Source organism: Pseudomyrmex gracilis, unplaced genomic scaffold (assembly GCF_002006095.1).
Source record: "Pseudomyrmex gracilis isolate BER0280 unplaced genomic scaffold, ASM200609v1 scaffold_7, whole genome shotgun sequence".
Classification (NCBI taxonomy): Eukaryota; Metazoa; Arthropoda; class Insecta; order Hymenoptera; family Formicidae; genus Pseudomyrmex; species Pseudomyrmex gracilis.
Window position 1 is genome coordinate 1,238,863 of NW_018020591.1, and position 19,428 is coordinate 1,258,290.

The 19,428-nt window shown below is 33.7% G+C and overlaps 1 protein-coding gene across 5 annotated transcripts; it reads right to left on the reverse strand.

Moving 5' to 3' along the window:
- Positions 1–8: 8 nt before the first annotated feature.
- Positions 9–18,942, reverse strand: LOC109859159 (calcium/calmodulin-dependent protein kinase type 1). Of its 5 annotated transcripts, none has more exons than XM_020437131.1 (9): positions 18,205–18,942; positions 14,019–14,153; positions 12,223–12,288; positions 8,588–8,662; positions 8,241–8,503; positions 7,989–8,129; positions 7,315–7,441; positions 6,616–6,653; positions 9–6,507 (listed from the first exon to the last, which is right to left on the reverse strand). In XM_020437131.1, exons 1-9 carry the CDS (start codon positions 18,312–18,314, stop codon positions 6,035–6,037), a joined length of 1,428 nt encoding a protein of 475 aa, XP_020292720.1. In that variant the 5' UTR covers positions 18,315–18,942; the 3' UTR covers positions 9–6,034. The 5 variants fall into 5 exon arrangements, with proteins under 5 accessions (XP_020292720.1, XP_020292730.1, XP_020292741.1 ...); XM_020437152.1 differs by having other exon boundaries at positions 6,175–6,468; positions 6,566–6,653; XM_020437170.1 differs by lacking the exon at positions 9–6,507 and adding an exon at positions 7,016–7,083 and having other exon boundaries at positions 6,617–6,653.
- Positions 18,943–19,428: the final 486 nt, after the last annotated feature.

A 19,428-nucleotide genomic window follows, 5' to 3' on the forward strand; every position in this document is an offset into this window, starting at 1 on the left:
CAGTATAGTTTTTTTTTTTTTTTTTTTTTTCGTATAGATAGTTTCTTTACAATAAGACGGCAAAATCGTATTTTTGGGAGACGAACTCCGTATGTTTTTCTTAAGCGTAACGATCGCAACAAGCTTTGTACAATGAGAAAAATATATATAGTATAGGAAGATTTGGTATTCGTGCGCGCACCGCGTCGATATTATATAATAAAAACGGTACGTTTTTCTATAGAAATGATCGAAATATATGTTCTCGGTGATAATATCGCGCGCACACACACACACAGATGCCAAAAGATTCACAGTGAGAAGAACTTTGACACTTTTGACACCGTTGTCTACATATCGCGTCAGTTCTACTTCGTGTTCTATTTTTTTTCTTTCCGCTCTTGTTCTATGCGCTTCTAGTCGGATTAGAGTTTTGTGTTTTTTTATTTATTTATTTTTTCTTTTATATATGATGAGATTGCACTAACAATTCGTTCTTGGTTTTGCTACTTAAGATCAGCTTATTTTTACATCACATTTACAGTATTCCTGCCGATATGTGTTTGTTCACGTGGCACGGTACTTTGAAGTACAAGCTAAAAGCTCCGTTTTTTTTTTTTTTTTGGTTTTTTTTTCCCCAAGAAGATCTCGTCTAGTTTTGTGTGTGTTGTTTCTTTTTTTAGAATTTTTGTCGCACAGAGCCATCATCACAACGCACGTTTATTTTAGCGTAAAACGAATGTTTTTTTTTTTTTTGTTTTTTCTATCGAATCTCTCTTATTAGATGACATGATGTTGATTACACTTGTATAGCATCGGAATCGAAAGAACGCAGGAAACTTGTTTTGCCACGCAATTCTACGATAACAACGTTCATTACGGCAAAATTACCCAATAAAAAATTAGCAATCCTCTTCTCTATCCGCACTAACGAGAAAAGCACTAAAAAGCAAATCTTTTATTTTTATTTTTTTTTTTTTTTTTTTTTTTTTTTTTCAGTTGCACCTGTGTTATATGTACAATACGTTTCTCAATAAGTACGTCTTGACACTTGAGCATTATATAAAGAAAGAATCGTTCTTATATAATGCAACTAATATATTGCGAACACGTTTCTGCGATATATAAGCACTCACTAAAGTTCTCACTAACGGCACGTATGGTGGATGTACCATCATCATGTCATCCAAGGCACTTCAAAAGTCAGTTTTATACACAATGAAAAAACACCAATAACAGTTTGGTGAGTTGGTGTGTGTACCGAGGTACCAAGCGTATATATAAGTAACGATAATCGAACTGTCATATACTCATTTACGTGTGTGTTTCATTACATCGGATAAAGATTTTATATGTTCCACGGCCGTGAATTAAATGTCCATCGTTATCAAGTTCTGGGCTGCGATTGAGAACACGAAACTTGATACGAAGCAAACATGATTTTCATGACGTTACAAGTGTTCTTGTTTTTTTTTTTTGCTTTTTTTTCTAGAAAAATGAAATTAGAAAAATGAAATCAACAATCTCAAAGTCAAAACGCTAGAATCTTTTCAAATGTGGCTCATCGAATGAAATCCATTACGGAGCGATGTTCTCCAACGCACCCTCAAAATAATCATCGTATCTCGATGTATATATTACTTGGCGTAATTCTTTACTATAATACCTCTTTACATGTCAAGAAGTGCCCGCTGTACGGACGGATGCCTAACGTGTGACAATGCCAAAAGATTATTATTATTATTATTATTATTATTATTATTATTATTATTATTATTATTATTATTATTATTATTATTATTATTATTATTATTATATACAGAGTGTCTAAAATTTCGACACAGCCAAAGTATGCAAAGTTAGATTTGGATGTCAATTTGGACAAAACAGTGTCGTGTACAATTTTGCAAAATTCGCAATGGTTAGTAATAAGATATCAATTAATTAATATGAGAGCCAATGAAAAGCGACGAGCTCCCGCTTCTGTAGGCGTGTGTCAAAACGTTTCAGACACCCTGTATATACATAACATATGTAATATAGTTTATAACTCTGAGAGAAAGAGAATATACATTGTAATAACGGATATGCTTGTTCAGTAAAGCGCAATCAACATAGATGTATTTTTTTTTTTTTTACATAGTTACTCATTAGTTACATAGGTACTCGGATTTTTTTTTTAACGAGAGCCATATATTCCAACTGTTTCTACTTCCAGCTATCTACGTCGAAACACAGAAAGTCGCTAATCGATCTCTGAAAATTTACTTGTGGATATGTAAAATCGCGAAGAACAGCGATTTAAAGAATAGTTTACATTACTCGATCTCTCTCTCTCTCTCTCTCTCTCTCTCGTGTGCTTCACAGCACATGTGTTTTTACCAAACTCGTCTAAAATATTTAGTCCAGCGATCAATCACATATTTCTTTCTCCCTAACGGAGTACGCGTTGAAAATGTTTTGATTTTTTTTTTTTTTTTTTAGGCGTAAATTTATACAAGCTTCATACTGCTTTTACTGGGCAACATTCAAAAATTGCAACTGTACATCCATACATATAATTTTCGCACGAAGTCATTTTCGATTCTACCAGTCTTGTGATATGGCAAAATAATTATATATTTTTAAAAAAGTATTTTTACCGCTTTTCCGTTTTCGACATATCAAACAAAAATAACGACAAGGCACGAGATACAAAACAACGTAGATTAATTAAATTCGCTTTCTTTTCTTATCTCTTGTTAAAATGATTGTAATCTCTTGTTATTCAAATGATTGTAATTCAAATATTCGTGCCGCGTATAAAACAATATGTTCCAGAGATCTAGTTTCGAGTTGTCTTTATTACGTCTGTATATATTATATAAATGATTAAAACGACATTAACGTACAAGTTATTTGCTCTTTTGTCTGCTTAGCATGTCTATATATGTATTATATGGCACATTCCAATTGTTAAAAGTAATCTTTCGTGACGATATAGGCTTCTGAGAATATCAAGAAGTTAATTGACCTTAATAGCCCTTGGTCCAACGTTGGTATGCAATCAAATTTTGTGAACGTTTTGATCTTTATTTAGATTATCTTCAATTTTTTGCCACCACGTTAGATCAGTACTGTTAAGGTCAATCAACTCGTTAGTAATCTTTTGTGTGTATGTGTATGTATGTGTTATCATATGAGCCACTGATTGCGTGGGAAGCGATGGGCTCATCTCATTTTTGTTTTTACAAAACGAAGTTTTATAACAACGAAAAACCATAGCGTATTAAAAAAACTATATCTACTGTCTTTATATATGAAAACAATAAAAACTTTCGATAGTATACATCAACATTAGGTTTTTATAAACCACCGTTATTGTTGTAAAAAAATACAGGAATCAATCAAAATTAGGATAAAAACTTTTTTGTTCGGTAGTTTGTAAAGATCTAATGTGTTATATTTGTATTATTGGGTAAATCTGCACATTAAGGGCGTCACTAATTTCAATGACCTTGACATATATTGTCAAGGTGACCGTCCGGAGTAACAATCAAAAAGTTTTAGCCGTCGCTCGTTCTTCGTTAAAAAGTTATAGACGAAAAAGATTTCATAACTGAACCATCGGTTTTTGACACCGTGTATATCTTAGACAGAATATATATCTTGGATATATATTCCACGCATACATTTTTTAAGCAATACTTTCACCACACTCTCAAGGTTTGTTATTTTTGTTTATGTGGGAGAGCGCACACAGGGACGTACCCGTCCCTGAGCACTTTCCAAGCTTATCGTAACTTTTATAGTTGTTTTTTATTTATTCTATACTAAATATTTATATATAAGACGTATTACGTCTAAAATATTATATATTATGTGTAAACTATATCCAGTGAATTGAGAATCGATGGTTTATTAATGAAACTGTTTTCGTCCATAACTTTTTAACGAAGAACAAGCGACGGTTAAAAAAACCTTTTGATTGTTACTCGGAAACATGTCCTTGACAACATAAGTCATTGAAATCGGTGAGGTCGCCCTTGATATGCAAATTTATCTATTATTGTTCAAACAAATCAAGCTGACAATAACTCTGCTAAATTTATTTGTTACAATAGTAACTGCACAGAAGTATTTCTTTCTGTGTGATATTATCTCTATTTTTTTAAATCAGGCACGCGAGATAATCTATGTAAGAATTTAAATGTGTATTTGTGCATTTTATGTACAGTTTTGTGTCTTACATAATATAGAAATTTGTAATTAAAACGGTGCAATACATTGATATTAGCAGAATAATATACATATATGTATATACGTATTGAGATGTCAAGCTAGCTCAGCGAATCCTATTCAAGATCCCCTATATTTATGTGTGTGTGTGTATATATATATATATATTAATATAATATCACACTATGTACGGGGTAGAAGAGAGGAGTATACACACGTTACATACAGAATACGTATTACTTAAGATATTATTCAACCGTTGAGACTAAGCATTTGCATCTTCTTTTACCAAACAAAAGAAGAAAACTGTCGAGATAAAAAAAAAAAAAAATAAACAAAAGAAAACAACAGATCTCTTAAGCTCTGTGCACTAAGTGACCTCTCGGCATATAGTTCGCGTTTGTCTTTTGATAAAAATTTTAGCTTGGATTAGTCAGACTGTAAACCCCGACTTCTCTTTGCAAACAAAGAAGAAGTATTCTCCATTGTTCCGAAGTATATGTATTAGGGCGAGTGAGAAAATCAAATTACAATAGGAACCGTAGCATATGGAATCGTATTCGTTTGTCTAACGGTACAGGTCTCTATGTTGCACAGAATCGTATCAAATAGCCGCGCTACTCTCTCTTATTATACTGAATTTTATAAAATATAAAAACTTGTCGTTGTACTCTGTTCGCGCAATATATATATTTATACATAGATATATGTAAGTATATATATATATATATATGTGTGTGTGTATGTACAAAGTATCCTACAAATATTACTTAGATAATATTTTGATAACATATTCTACAATTTATAATTGGAATTGAAAAGTACAAGACAAAAAATCGGTTAATAAAATTAAAACCTACAGGCGGAAGATATATACATTACTGCATTTTCGTCGCACGAGTGTGCTAATTGTTAGAGTTTTAGAAAGAGAAATCAATGAGAATAGTCATATATAAATTATTTTGCCGTACAAAAAAGCAGCGATGTGATATTATAACAATCTGCAAATTCCCCAGTTACATTATGAAGCAATCTGCAACTGAAACTAATCCAAATACCGAAACGTTATTTGTGTTTCTTTAAGAATAAATTTGTTAACATATCCATATAATGTGACTGCGTGCGACTGGTTCTGTATGGCATGACCAAGTAAATACTCGGGTTTGTGTTTGTTTTTTTTTACAAAACTTAAAACCTCTATTTTTATCTCAATTTTAAAACGTATTTACAGCTTTTCGACATTTTTTGCATTGGACTTTTCAATTTTATTTAAACTGTGGAATATGCGCGCTGTTAAAATATTGTCTAATAATTGTAGAACACTCTGTATACTTTATATTATAATAGAGCAAAGTCGATCTAACAAAGTTCGCAAAACATGATCGCAGCACGCAATCAATTTTCAAGTCTTATTTCTAGGATGCAGCCGCCTCTCGTCCCGTCAGATTCTCGCGAAACGTATAATTCTGCAAATTCATATTGACCTACTGCTTTTATGTATGTTGCAACATAGCAAACGTTGTACACTTATAAGAACAAGGTCTACGAACGTAATTGCCAAACTGTTTGTAAAACGTAGAGACGTGTTATATTGTGATATTTGCTAAAGCGAATTTAAGTTTTAACGCTTTTCAATAGTAACCGGTTTTTTGTGTATGATGTTTGTGTACATGTTACATTCGTGTTATCGACACAAATTGGCTTTAATTTATTCTCGTTGCTTCTGTTAGCTCAAAAGCGACGATTACACCGCGCGTCACACGAGATACGTACGTAATTGTTTTTTTGTTTTTTTTTGTTTTTTTTTTTTTTAATTTTTTCTCTTTTGCGCGATATTTCAGCTTTTCTTGTGTTTCCGTTGCTTTCTAAGTTGCGACACATTGTCCCGAAAAAGAGTGGACAGAGCGGTGCGTGTGTTGCCCCACGACATGAAGCGTTTGTTGCGCATACATAGAGGCGAGTGATCGGCAGAGGTGATTGGAATGGAGTGTGAGGTGAGATTCGTAACCATCAGACTCGACACGGTGAGCAACGGAGTTGTCTGTTGCTCGTGCGCCTGCTTCAATTGCTGCTGCTGAGATTGCTGGAGAGTGTCGACGGCTCCATTGGCGCAGTGTGCTGATTGTAGCTGATTTGCGATCGTTCTCGTACCGTGGGGTTGTCGCTGGAGGGGCCGGTCATGCCTGTACCCTCCTGTTGCTGTTGCTGCTGGCCGCTGTTTAGCGCCAGTCGTTGCATCTGTCGTATTACCGTCGCTGCATGGTACGCTTGCTGCAACCATGACACAAGTGGGAGACATTCCTACGGCGCCTGGTGGGTAAAGACACACAGATAATTAATCGCATGCTAATCAATTGACGATACCAACCTTCCACCTTGATTTGGCAAAGTTCTTTTTTAGTTGTTCCGATACCGTACCGTGAATGTTCTTATTGCTAGCCGCGTTGCCGGAAATCCTGAAAATATCAATATCACAAGCAATTACGTTACGTTACACGTTAGAAATATATAGTTTAGTTAGTCTGTTAGTTGCAAAACAGATGTAGATAGTTAGTACGAAGTGAAAGAGTATTGAAAAAAAGTGCTTAATGCGTGATAACAACAAACAATACATGATGCGCATTGTGTCTCGTAACAATAAATATAATTTACAGCGACAGCAAACGATTTTGTCATTGACATCTTTGTTAAAACATTGCATGATCATTAGGTTATTGAGCATATATGATCATTATTAATGATCATGATCGTGAATCACTTGATTTTTTTGTTTTAAACACATAAATGCTTTTAAAAAATGCATATATTATCTACTTACTTAATCCATATATACTTTTATTTTACGGACAAATCAGTTCCTGTAATATTCTCATGCGACTTTGAGAGCTACAGAGAAGTGTATCAAAATTTACACTCTAATCTTTCTCGCACACATTTGTTACGTTTATCTAATTCATTTATTTTGGCTATTATTTAAGACTTTTTGGCTTTAGACTTATATTTTTAATTAAGAAAAAAAAACAAACATGTTTTGTATTAATACACAAAATTTATGCAAAACTATGCAAATTACATTCTTGAAGTTATTGTAAGTATTTTTCTGATAAAACTACTTACCATGGATGTGCGAGGGCCTGTTTGCACGTGTAGCGCTCTTCCACATTGACGCACATCAATTTGCGAATAAAATCCTTCGCGGAATCACTGATATCGTCCCAGTACGGTGAATCGAATTCAAATTCACCTATAACAATCTGATTAGCTTTTTGCTATAGAGCATACAATTTCATTACAATTATTTCAACCAGAGCACTCGCACTTTTTTCAATGTCATTTTTATGACAAAATTTGTCGCGAACATCTGGCTACGAAAATATATCGTTTTTAGGCAACATCAATCAAGTAACAACAAGTTTTTGTGGAATCAGATTGGTCACACTTTGACCAAATAGTTAATGCGCGATCAATCAATTCCACGAGAACAGTTATTATTACTTCATATAGATAGATTTGGCTATCAGAATAAGTAAATCGGGCGAGTGATCTAGTTCAAGAATTCAAAGCAGAAAAAACATATTATATGTACACGTTAATTTTTCCATTCTACTTTACTAAGAAATATTAAAAAAAACGTGAAATATTTCTCGCAATATTGTTTTTTATTTAGATAACACACACACACATAAAATATCAAAGTTACAGATTAGTTGTGTATTGTTTTTTTTTACACATACATACAGATTCTAAAATTAACAACACACTATAAAAAAAAAACCGCATGACTCCATTACCTTTCAAAATTTGTGCAAAGAGATTGGCGTCACTTTCATCATAGAATGGCGGATATCCGCACAAGAGAATGTATGAAATGACTCCTATGCTCCAAACGTCCACCGCTTTGCCGTACGGTTTCTGCGCCAGAACTTCGGGCGCTACGGAACAGAGCAGTTCAAACACGTTTGATCGTCGATGCTTGAAAAATATATCTGTCTCTTTTTTTTCTCTTTAATCTATTTTTTTTTTTTTTTCCGCTGAAAACCCACCGACATATCCCGGGGTGCCGCAGGCGGTTGCCATGATTCCGGAATCTTCCATCTTCGATAGGCCAAAGTCGCTGATCATAATTTTGCTGTCCTCATCTGGACTGTAGTACAACAGATTCTCCGGTTTCAGATCCCTATGGACAACACCTTGGTCGTGCATGTAGCCGACCGCCTCGAGCACCTGTCTTATTAAGCCGGACGCATCCTTCTCTGTATATGAGCCTTTCTCGACTATTCTGTCGAACAACTCTCCACCGGTAACTCTAATGTCATGCAAAATGTTTACGTTGAATGTCTCGAGTGTCTCTGTCTGATACTACCATATTAATAACACGTATTATACTTACAACTCCATAACTAAGTACACCTTGTGCTTATCTTCAAATGTCTCTAGCAATTGGACAATATTGGGGTGAGTTAGCCTGAAACAATATCCATGGTTTTTGTTTTCCTATTTAAAACTATTGCACATGTACAATACAAATTGATCAGATGATTTTTAATATGTATATTACAATGATCTTTACTGTATATCTTTACTGGAGAAGTAAAATTTTATTATTTCTTGAAGATATTTTTCATAAGATAAATAAATCAAAATTTATAGAAAGAGAGAGAGAATTTAAAAAAATCTGTTACAATATTTGGATTTTTAGAAGGATCGTTATCCAAAATTTAATTATCTCGCACATAAAATTCTTGATTCTTTATTGTCACATAGTAAAATATTAGCTTTTAAGTATAGGTAAATATAAAAAGATATGTATATACATTCATATACAATGACATTAAACATTGAATATATAAATTGCAGTTAAATTAATTTTTACATGTCTTATTTAATTATAATTAATCATTCACGTATGTAGGCTTAACTATTCAATCACAATATAACAAAGCAATCATAAATAATACATTAACAATACATATATAAATGACAATAAAACGGCAATGCAAGATTAGCTCAATTCTGACTGCAGCTACATAATATATTAATTAAAACATGCTCAATTATTGCATTGGCTACAGTTATATATATTTTATATTTTGCACGCAGGTGAATTAAACAATAATTCACATAGAATAGCTATGTACAAGAAAATTGGTTTTTAGTAGTAATAAAGCAATAACACTATCAAATATGTATATACAAAGATCTGTAAAAAAGATAGAAGAAATTACTTCCCCATTATATAACAAAATCATTTGCAGTGGATCCAAAAAGTATTGGCACACACTCACAATTTTTAAAACATTTCTATATAGTGAAGTAATATATTAATAAATATATTAATATTATAAAATTATGTGTAATAAATTAATAAATAAATTCCATTAATGTTTTATAATATACGGAAGCAGTGTATTTTTCAAAAACTTTCAATGTTGTAATTGAAACAAGTTAAAAAAAAAAGAACAAAAATTTTATATTCAAAAAAGTATTAGCACAGTTGCGTTTTACATAGAAAATACACAATTCTCCTGAAGTTTTTATAATAAAAAACAAGTTTTTAAAATCTTGCACTCTGTAGTGAATTATCTCGCGACACATCGATATGCATTCGGGCATTTATAATTTCTTCAATAAATGCTAAATTTCCAATTCTCTATTATAAGACATACAACCCAAAACCATTATGTGCATTATTATTATATGTAAGTATGTCAATAATTTTTGAAGCCACTGTATTAAATATAAGAAACAAGAATGGTTTTCCATGATGTTCTTTTAATCTCACGATAACTTTATAAAATAATAACTTTTCGTTTCTTCTTTGATTTTTATTTTAAATCATTTTCTTGTATGTACAAACCTAATTGTTTGTTTTAGTGTTTCGTGCTATTTTTTGCGCTGCATTTTTTGTAAAAATGTGATCGCTAAACAGTCAGATCATCATAACAAATGAGATTTGCTGCAACGTAATTGATCAAATCTGTTGCAACAGCGACTAAAAATACTAGAGCAACATCGTGTGAAAGAAGTCATAATGTGAAGTCATGTGGTGAAGAATTTTTTTCGTGGATGAAATATGAGTGTAAAATACTTTTGTGGATATTAAGAAAATTTTTGGCATTATCACTTGTTTTTATGCAAAACTAAAAAAAATACACAAATATCACATAAAAGAAAAAGATACATAACATACGAAACGCAAATAAATGATTAATAAACAAGTAAATGTATAATTTTTTCTTTATTTTTTGTGTCACTTATTGATTACTATAAAAAAGAAACTTTGAAAACTTACATTTTTCCGATATTTGATGCCTTCGCGGTGTGTTGTATTAACATTCAAAGATATTTTTCGGGTTTAAACCGCGTTAGTGTCATTTTATACCGACGTTTCGTGAACATTTCAGCTCACTTCATCAGGGTTTCAAGAGCAAACTGATACTATATACTATATTAGGTATCGGGCTGCTCTTGAAACTCTGATGAAGTGTTCACCAAATGTCGGTATAAAAATGACACTAACACGGTTCAAACCCGGAAAACATCTTTGAATGTTAACTTAATTTTTCTTTAAAAAAAACACATAAATTGATCGATATTTTAGAACATATAGTTGTTCGCTGTAATTAACTGTTTCCGTTATTTTTTACAATAAAACATATTTCAAAAAATATTTTATGACACGTAACAAAAGCCAATTTTAATAAAATTAAAATTTATAACAGTGTATAAAATTTAAACATGTCGCTACACACAGATTTATTATAACTTTTTTATTTGAAAAAACAATAGTAGTAAAACTTAAAAGCGTAATCAAAACAAATTGTATATACATGTCTGCGATAAACGTTTTCATAAATTACACTGTCATGCCGGTAACATAAACAATATTTTGTTATCGATATCGTGCCATAAGCGCTCTGTCACTTTATTAATTCTGAATGGTTTTATCGGACTTGTGTCGATACAAGATAATTATGTCTCGAGAATTTTATCACATAAATCAGACTTCCTTTATTCTGTGTGAAGAGTACATGTTATAGTGTAATATTTTTATCTAACGGCTGTCGTCAATTTCACTTTCACATATTTATCGCGTTCCCGTTCTCAGGTGTTGTTTCAAATAATAAGACTCAAATTTATCTTTCCTATCCACTTCGCTTCGCAACAAAAGATGTCAGATGACAAAAAAAGTGTTAACACTTAACCGATTGATCGCACCAACATAAACAGTTCGCTGACTAGCGCTTAATTAACCAGAAGTCTGGTGATCAATTATTTTTGCTATCAACGTTTATCGACCGGAAGCCTATTAATCGGCTTAGCGGTTATTTTAATCAAAAGCCCGTTGCGTAATAATTTACAAATTAATAATATTAGCACAAGACTTGTAAGCTTTATACTTGCGCTTTTTTAATTGCACAGTTTTATATATACCACAATTACTTTTTTATATAAATTCATATAATATCGACTTAATACGGCTTATAATATTGTCAATATTAAAAAATATGTTTAATATTATTGATCATATAAAGTCTACAATATGTTTCTGATTTATTTACAACTCGGCGATAATTACGATGTTCTTTAATAACATTATCGGTATCAACTGATATTGATGATTGATGCTGACAATATTATTGACAGTATAAAGTCTCTGTAAAGTAGATGTATCCGTCTAAATAAAATATAACAAATATAAATATGATTTATGCTTATTACAATAACTCCTGTACCGTTCATTAATAATATTCATATAGAGATGTATGCAAAAACGTATGTGAGCTTCAAATCAGTTAAGTGTTAAGAAACTATATTATTATATGCTACACGCTATGATAAATGTGTGCAGATCGTGCATCTTGTGTGTGTATATGTGTGTGTGACATTATATATTTATAATCTGAAAAGTAAATATATACATATGTATAATATGTATATATATATATATGACATTGTCAAGTGATACAGAATATTGAGAGTGGTACAGGTAGTTGGTACCCATGCTTTGGGGCCCAGACTTACCATCTCTTCTCGCCACTACTATCCGACTTGAGCGATCCACTCTGTGGTGTCGCACTTTCACTGAACCTACGAAGTATAATAAAAATACCATACACAATTACGTAATACACATTGACAAAAACTGGTCACGATTACTCATGGTAATTTGGTTTTTACTTTGTCTATTTACAATATTCTTCCCGGCCTGACGTGTTTTCTTCTCATGATGACGTAAGAAATGGATTCGTATAACAAATTGTCACAAACATAATCCAATGTGTACTAGTATCGCTGTATTATGTGGAGAAGACTAGCACGCGCGTGTGTATCACTGATATCGAGATAAATACAAATCACATACAAAAATGTAATAACAAATATAACAACAAATGTTATTCCCGACAATATGTGATAATTGATATTATTGAAGTCCCATAAATGTGCATGCATAACGTTAGAGCAGTATTTAAAAGAGATATTTTAAAACTATTGTTTATATACATTTTATTGTACATATGTGTGTGTGTGTGCAATTTAAACATGTACAATTACTTGATACTTATATTACACATAATTACTTGATTAGAAGTATTAATTATGTTACAATATATGTTTAGTGATTTTGCGTGCAAGAATAATTAACATGATGCATGAAGAGAAAAACGAGTTTTTAATTTAAAGTATAAAGCATTGAGCAATATACACACACGCGCGCGTGTATGTGTGTTGTGTGAGATATAGCACCTTGTACTTTTGCGCTGAGGAATAAATGATAATGTAATGACACAACAGAATTCTCTTAAGCATCGGGTTTGTGTTTCGTTAACTCCATCTGATTTCATCTTACTTTGACACATAAAAGTTACAACGAAATAGAATACAATAAAGTAGTTACAATGAAATAGAGAATATATGTATATAGTTCGATACAATACCGAAAAGTTTTTTATCATTTTAATGTACGTGAGTCAGTGTTATACAAAAAAATATTGTACATGTAAATAATATATGCAAAAAAAAAACCTTTCAAATCTGTGTACGTTTGAAAGTATCGGGACACTATAGTTTGCACATACGAGAGATACATTATTTCGCACACACATTAAAAGTGTAAGAGAAACACAGACGACAGCCATCAGGATTCACTTCAAATGCCATATCACAGCGCGCGTTCTTCGAAAAGAAAAAGAAATATTTTGAGAATAATATACACGTGAGCAGAAAATAATAGCACTGTTTAATTACATATAAAGAATATATTAGAGAAAGAAAAAGCATAATGATGAATGTATTAATCACATAAGAAAAATATATATACATATATATGTATATGTATATTTGTAATACACACATGTATATGTATACTCGTCTCACATGTATATAATAATCGAGCAGTTATTGAACAGAGTTCATGGTTTTTGAGAAACACAACGCATTAATCCCACAAAGCAGAAGTCGATGCTCCATACTTTTCTTTTCCGTAATGATAGACGGCAAATATCTGATGAATGAATTTATCTGATATCCGCAAAGCAAAAGAGAGATAACGTGATACTCAAAGAAGAACAATATGATTCTCTCTTACATATGAAGCAATTGTTAAAAGCATGCATAGGTATATAGAAACTACCAGAGTTCACAGTTAAGCGATAATAGAACTAGTACTTTGAAAATTCCGACATGGCAAATTCTGACACGGTCTGTATAAAATATCTTAAAGAGGGACTATTTGAACAAAAATTGATACTGACGAAACTCTTGATCCATTCAATAATACAATAGGTAGCTAGGCTCTTAGAATTGGTTTGCGGCCCTACCTCCGGAGGACTTTGATTTCGTTTTCTAACGAATCCTCTTTTCCTTTTAGCGCCTTCTTATCGATGATCTTTACGGCAAACATTTGACCAGGCTTCTCCTTGCTCTCTGCCAATCTCACTTCGGAGAATGCTCCCCTAAACAAAGAAAAATATGCGGTATTTGAATACAATCGTTCGCAAGCAAATTTACTTAAAATTACATTTAAAAAAACCTATCATGTTATTCTATTAAAGTATCATTATCCGTTTAATAAATGATCTTTTTCAAAGATCAACGATATATCCTGTGTGTGTTGCTACTTACAAACCAGACTTTCAACACAATAATGTGTGCTGTGAATAATTAACTCTTATACAATTATCATGTAAAGCACACGTGTCTGAATATTTCTAACAGATGCATTAAGACGCGCAAAATAGAAAGAAACACGTGTCAAGATCGAGTTATCACAAGAAACTCGTTGCGCATAAAATTTGTAAGTATCGAAGAAATCTTGAGAGCTCTAGGAAGTTTTAATCAATTTCTTCAAGAGAAAACGGGGCCACGCAAATAGCGCAGTTACGAATAAGTCTTATTTATAACATAATAAACGTATTAACGTTCTATTTATAACAATAATATTCTGAACAATTCAACCATCTGTCCCGCGCCGTAACAAAAAACGTACAAGTGTCTTGTTATATAATCAAAAAAGAAATAGCTGTCACATGTTATAATCAAACGGTGAAAAAGGCCCGCAAACAGATAACATTCATAATAAATAATATTCAAAACAAAGTTTGTGACATGTTGATTACTTTTGTTAATTATATTTAACCCTTCGCGAACAGACATGGATCTCCTAGACCTATGTCAAAAATTGCGCGCGTGCGCATATCGGCGTCTCTAATAAAACCTAGTTTTTTTAAAACACTTATATCTTCGAAACTACTAGAGATTTTTTCAATTTGTTTATTTTTTATCGGCGCAGAATCGTCCAAACAAAAAAAAAAACAAAATTGAAAAACTATTAATTTTTCGCGGAGATATTTAATTTTAAAATCGCCTAAGTCTTACAGACCTAGTCTGTCCAACAGTTGTCATTTCTAAGGTCTGTCCATTGCAAAGAGTTAATTGAAATTCAGAAAGAGAAACTTGTGTGATAACAAGTAATTATCTTGAGCAACAAGGACTGATCACGTTGATTATTTATTGTCACAAGTTCCCTTCTTGAGAATCTTGGTTGTGTTTGCTGAGCTTTTTCACCATATAATTATGCAATATTTTTCTTCTGATATACCCACCCGCTGCCGGCGGGACAGCGGCGAGTGAGAACAGCGCAGCTGCGCGCAGCACAATTATTTATTATAACAATAGACGAAAAAGCTATAAAACTTTCAACATTTGCACTTTTAATTTTACGCAAAACTGCTTATTTTGTTCGATTAATTTAACCATTTTTTCCTTTGCACATCTTCATGTATTTTATTGATATAAATTGTTGAAATTTTGGTTTTCGCGAGAATCGTTGGTAAACAATCCCGTCTGTAAATTACGTACAAACTTGTAATATCACATTCCATTTAAAATATGACTCCTAATTGCAAAACAAAAATTATTTCTGAAGCTATCTAAGGTATACAAATTATAAGTGACAGCCAAAGATATTTTTTTTGAGGATACAAAAAAAGACAAACGAAAGTCAGTTGATTATAAAGCACCTATTTATAGTCGCTTCTTGAGAATTAAAACTGTTTTATTTATATACGTGTACATATAGGACGTACGTGCGTAAATATGAGACAATCTTAAACATAGGACCTGACTAATGAATTCCGCTTATAGAAAATTACGAAAAGCAATTTCTTCGCGACATGTATGTAATAGTTTAGTTTATGTCGCATTGAACGTGACGGAAGACGAGAGAAAAAAAGGAAGCAGATTAAACTGTAAGTACTTCCGTTTGTATAACCCGTTTAGTGTATAGCGCGTCGTTTTGCAAACGAGGGAAAAACTTGAAGCTATCAAAGACAACCCATGAAAGACCGACCTATTTAGAATGTTTCAAACTTAGAAAAAAAAAGATCAACTAGAGGGTTGACAAGCAGATGTGCGTGTAGGTGTGTGGAGTATATATCACATAAAATCTTCTTAAAAATAATCCCCTTAATTGCCAGATATTTTGTCAATCGTCCGGTTTCTTCACTCAATTGGAAATTACAAAGCTCCCGTCTCTTTTTTTTTTTGTGACGCGAGGGATTGCTCCGTTACCCTCGTATCTAATTTTTCTCATTTCTTGTCCTTCGTTCATTTCATTTTGCGCTGCATTGGTTGTCCCGAGACAATTAGTGGTTTTTCTAAGGAAAATAACCTACCTGCTCTCTACCTTGTTAAGCAACTTTCATCCAAAATTTTCCATTTAAATAACGAGATATTTACTACCATAATTATTCTTTATTATACGTGACTCTATATATATATATATAAAGTTTTTTCTCTTTTTATTAATATATTATTTACTATAAATTTCTTTTTGCAACCTTTCAACAGTAAACTTGAAGTCATTTCTGATCCACGTCCTTTAATTAGCCTGGTTAAAAAATATAACAAATTGTTTGCAAAAAATAAAACTCGTGTCACGGGTCAATAATGACCCAAGTTTCATCATCGGAAGGTCAAACACACATTAATATCATTTTCGCTACCTTTTTAATGTTTTACGTATTATACATCTACTCTGCGTATCGATCAAATTTTACATTTCCGAAACAGCAAAACAACTTGAAAGTAGTTGCAACCGTTTGGTTTTTATCTTTTTATTTTATTCGCTCTTTCAACGCTTAAATTTCTGAAATGCGTGTTTTAAGTTCCGAGTTTGGTAATCTTCTACATACGAAAACAAAATTACTATCAAAATTTGACGTTTTTTAACATTCAGGAAAAATATATTCTCGGCATGACTGAAGCCGAAAAAAGCATACGTAGTGCGTGATATTTGAAGATATTCTGTATTCATGCGAGAGTCGTGCGAATTTCTTTGGATTTGAACGTGAATAGAAAATCATTTCAGAAAGATGATTGCACGAGATATATACTAATATCGTGAATCCTCAAACGCGCGAAGGAACACCGATGCGAAGAGGAAGTAAATTCGCAAGATGAGAAAAAAAAAGTAACAGAGAAAATAAAAGTAAGATATCTTGGTCGCTTCGGGTGGATTTTAAGTGACGTTTATCAATTCTCTCGCTTTGAGAACGCGCTCGTTTTTATCTTTTTTATTTTTTTTCGCGAGGAGAACTGCTCTCGAATTCGAGAAACACAGATACTGTTTCTCCCGCTACGACGTTCACTTAGTGATATAAAAATTTCACGGTGTCAACATCCTTTTGGCCTCATCGATCATTGTTATATAACATTATCATGGGCAATCAGTTGCACACGAATTAGAATATCACGCACATATGACACGTGGCAGCAAAAGTGTTAAAGCCAACACTTGATCGATCGATGCCTCACACCATGCAACGCAAACGTTTGTATCGTTATGCAAATAAATGTGTGAAAAAAATGAGAGTATAAAAAAAAAAAAAAATTACTCATAATAAATTATGTAACTAACTCGAGTCAGTGAAAAAGTTTATATCGTCGAGAAAAAGAGAGTGAGAGGAGAGGAGAGAAATACGTACTAAATAGATAATCGTTTATCGGAAATATAAGAGCGTAAAAGACTCGATGATTTCGTTGTGGTTTGTTATTAAGCTGTAAAAACATTCTCAGATGCGCACATATAAACAGACTCGCATTAAATGACGTACTTTCCGAAGTGTGCTGCGTATCGAGATTTTCATCCGTCATAATTCCTTAATCTGCGGCGATAAAATTGCAAACGGCGATCAAGCCGGAAATTGAATAGCCGTTTGAAGCGCTATATATGAAATTAATCGGGAAAGGATCGCGTTTTATTTCCGCTTACATTTAATTCAATTTAACGTCCAAGAGAGACATTAAATTCCTTCGAGAGTTATCTCCGATACACTCCGCGCGCGGTAATTAGCGCATTGATCAGATATTTGCATAGAATTAACCGGACACTTGTTCTGTAAAACAAAAGCATGCGTTCAAAGTGTTTACGTAAAATCTCGACACCAGTTAACCGTATGGTCACACGGATATGATACCGTATGTCAATGACGCGAGACGACTTACGTTCCCAGTAGATCCTTCAATATGTACTTGTCCTCGACGGAAGGCGATCGGTCGTCCTTGCCGTCCTTCTTGATCTTTTTGTAAGCGTCTTTCTTTCCGAAGAGAGGCATCTTGATGCGAGAGCTACTCGTCGAACTCAAACACGAAACGTGTAATCGAGTAAGTAATATATGTAACTGTCACACAAAGGACACTCACGTCTCCTTCTTTTTTTTTTTTATTACGAGGCGCGGTATCCCAACGCGGATTACAATAACTTTACGGAGCTTGTTAAAAGCCGCTAGTCCGGTCGTCGTCGTTGTCTGATACTGTCGCGTCAGTCACGCCGTCATTCTTCCAACAACGGAACGATCATGAACCCACGACCTTTCGCGGATCCTCGTCTGCGATAGCGCGCACTCTTCCTGCTAGCCGTCGTCCGTTTCTCTGTCCTTGTTTTTCTACCTTTTCTCGCGGGACATATAATCTCTCTCGGCGCGACCACTCTCTCTCTCTCTCCTTCTCGTTCGCTTTTCCCACCACGCGTCCGCACGATTCTCGCTTTGGCCGACGTGCGTCCGCTCCGCTGTACTCTCGCGGTAGTTATCTCCGTCTGCGTCCTCTCAGCGCGTTCTTACGCACCACCACTATGGGAGAACTTCGCGCAGAGCCACGCAGAACGGCGCAGTGCCGTCCACGCGCCTCGTACGTATATATATGTATTGAGCTCAGGGTCGCGGCCTCGCCAGATAGCTCGCGTTCTTCGCCTGGCACTACATCAGCGGGGCCGATTCCGTAACTTTTACCGCGTGTGTTAGGCCTGATCCACAATGGATCAGTTCGCTCACAGTCCGAATATGGCCTATATTCGGTTCAACGAGAGAATAGGACACTCTCGTGGACGAAAATGCGTCCGTTCTGCGCATCTTTCCTACCAGAAAGCTTCCCCATCCCACAGTGCTGTACCGCTCGTACAATCTTCAGCGGGTGCTTATTTCATCCATTGAAATCTAAATCGGGCCTGAACGTGCTGTATCTATAGGTTTGTTCGGGTCGCATGCTCCAATGTATACCACAGAGCACTTGGATCACTAATACGATGGCGGTTGAGGCAGATAAGTTCATGTGCGCTAACGTCCAGTGACACGAACGATCTGAGGCACTTCTCCTTCTCTAGCAATATGGGCTGCGTTCCGATATTCACTTCCAGTACTGGAAATCTATAGCACATGTGATGTGAGGTAT

Excerpts from the sequence above, each read along its gene's own strand:
- LOC109859159 (XM_020437131.1), bottom strand. The coding sequence starts at position 18,314 with ATGCCTCTCTTCGGAAAGAAAGACGCTTACAAAAAGATCAAGAAGGAC. Across the intron at positions 8,663-12,222 it reads AGTAGTGGCGAGAAGAGATG|GCTAACTCACCCCAATATTG; the intron begins GTAAGTCTGGGC and ends ATATTGTTTCAG. Across the intron at positions 6,654-7,314 it reads CAGGCCCTCGCACATCCATG|GATTTCCGGCAACGCGGCTA; the intron begins GTAAGTAGTTTT and ends TGATATTTTCAG.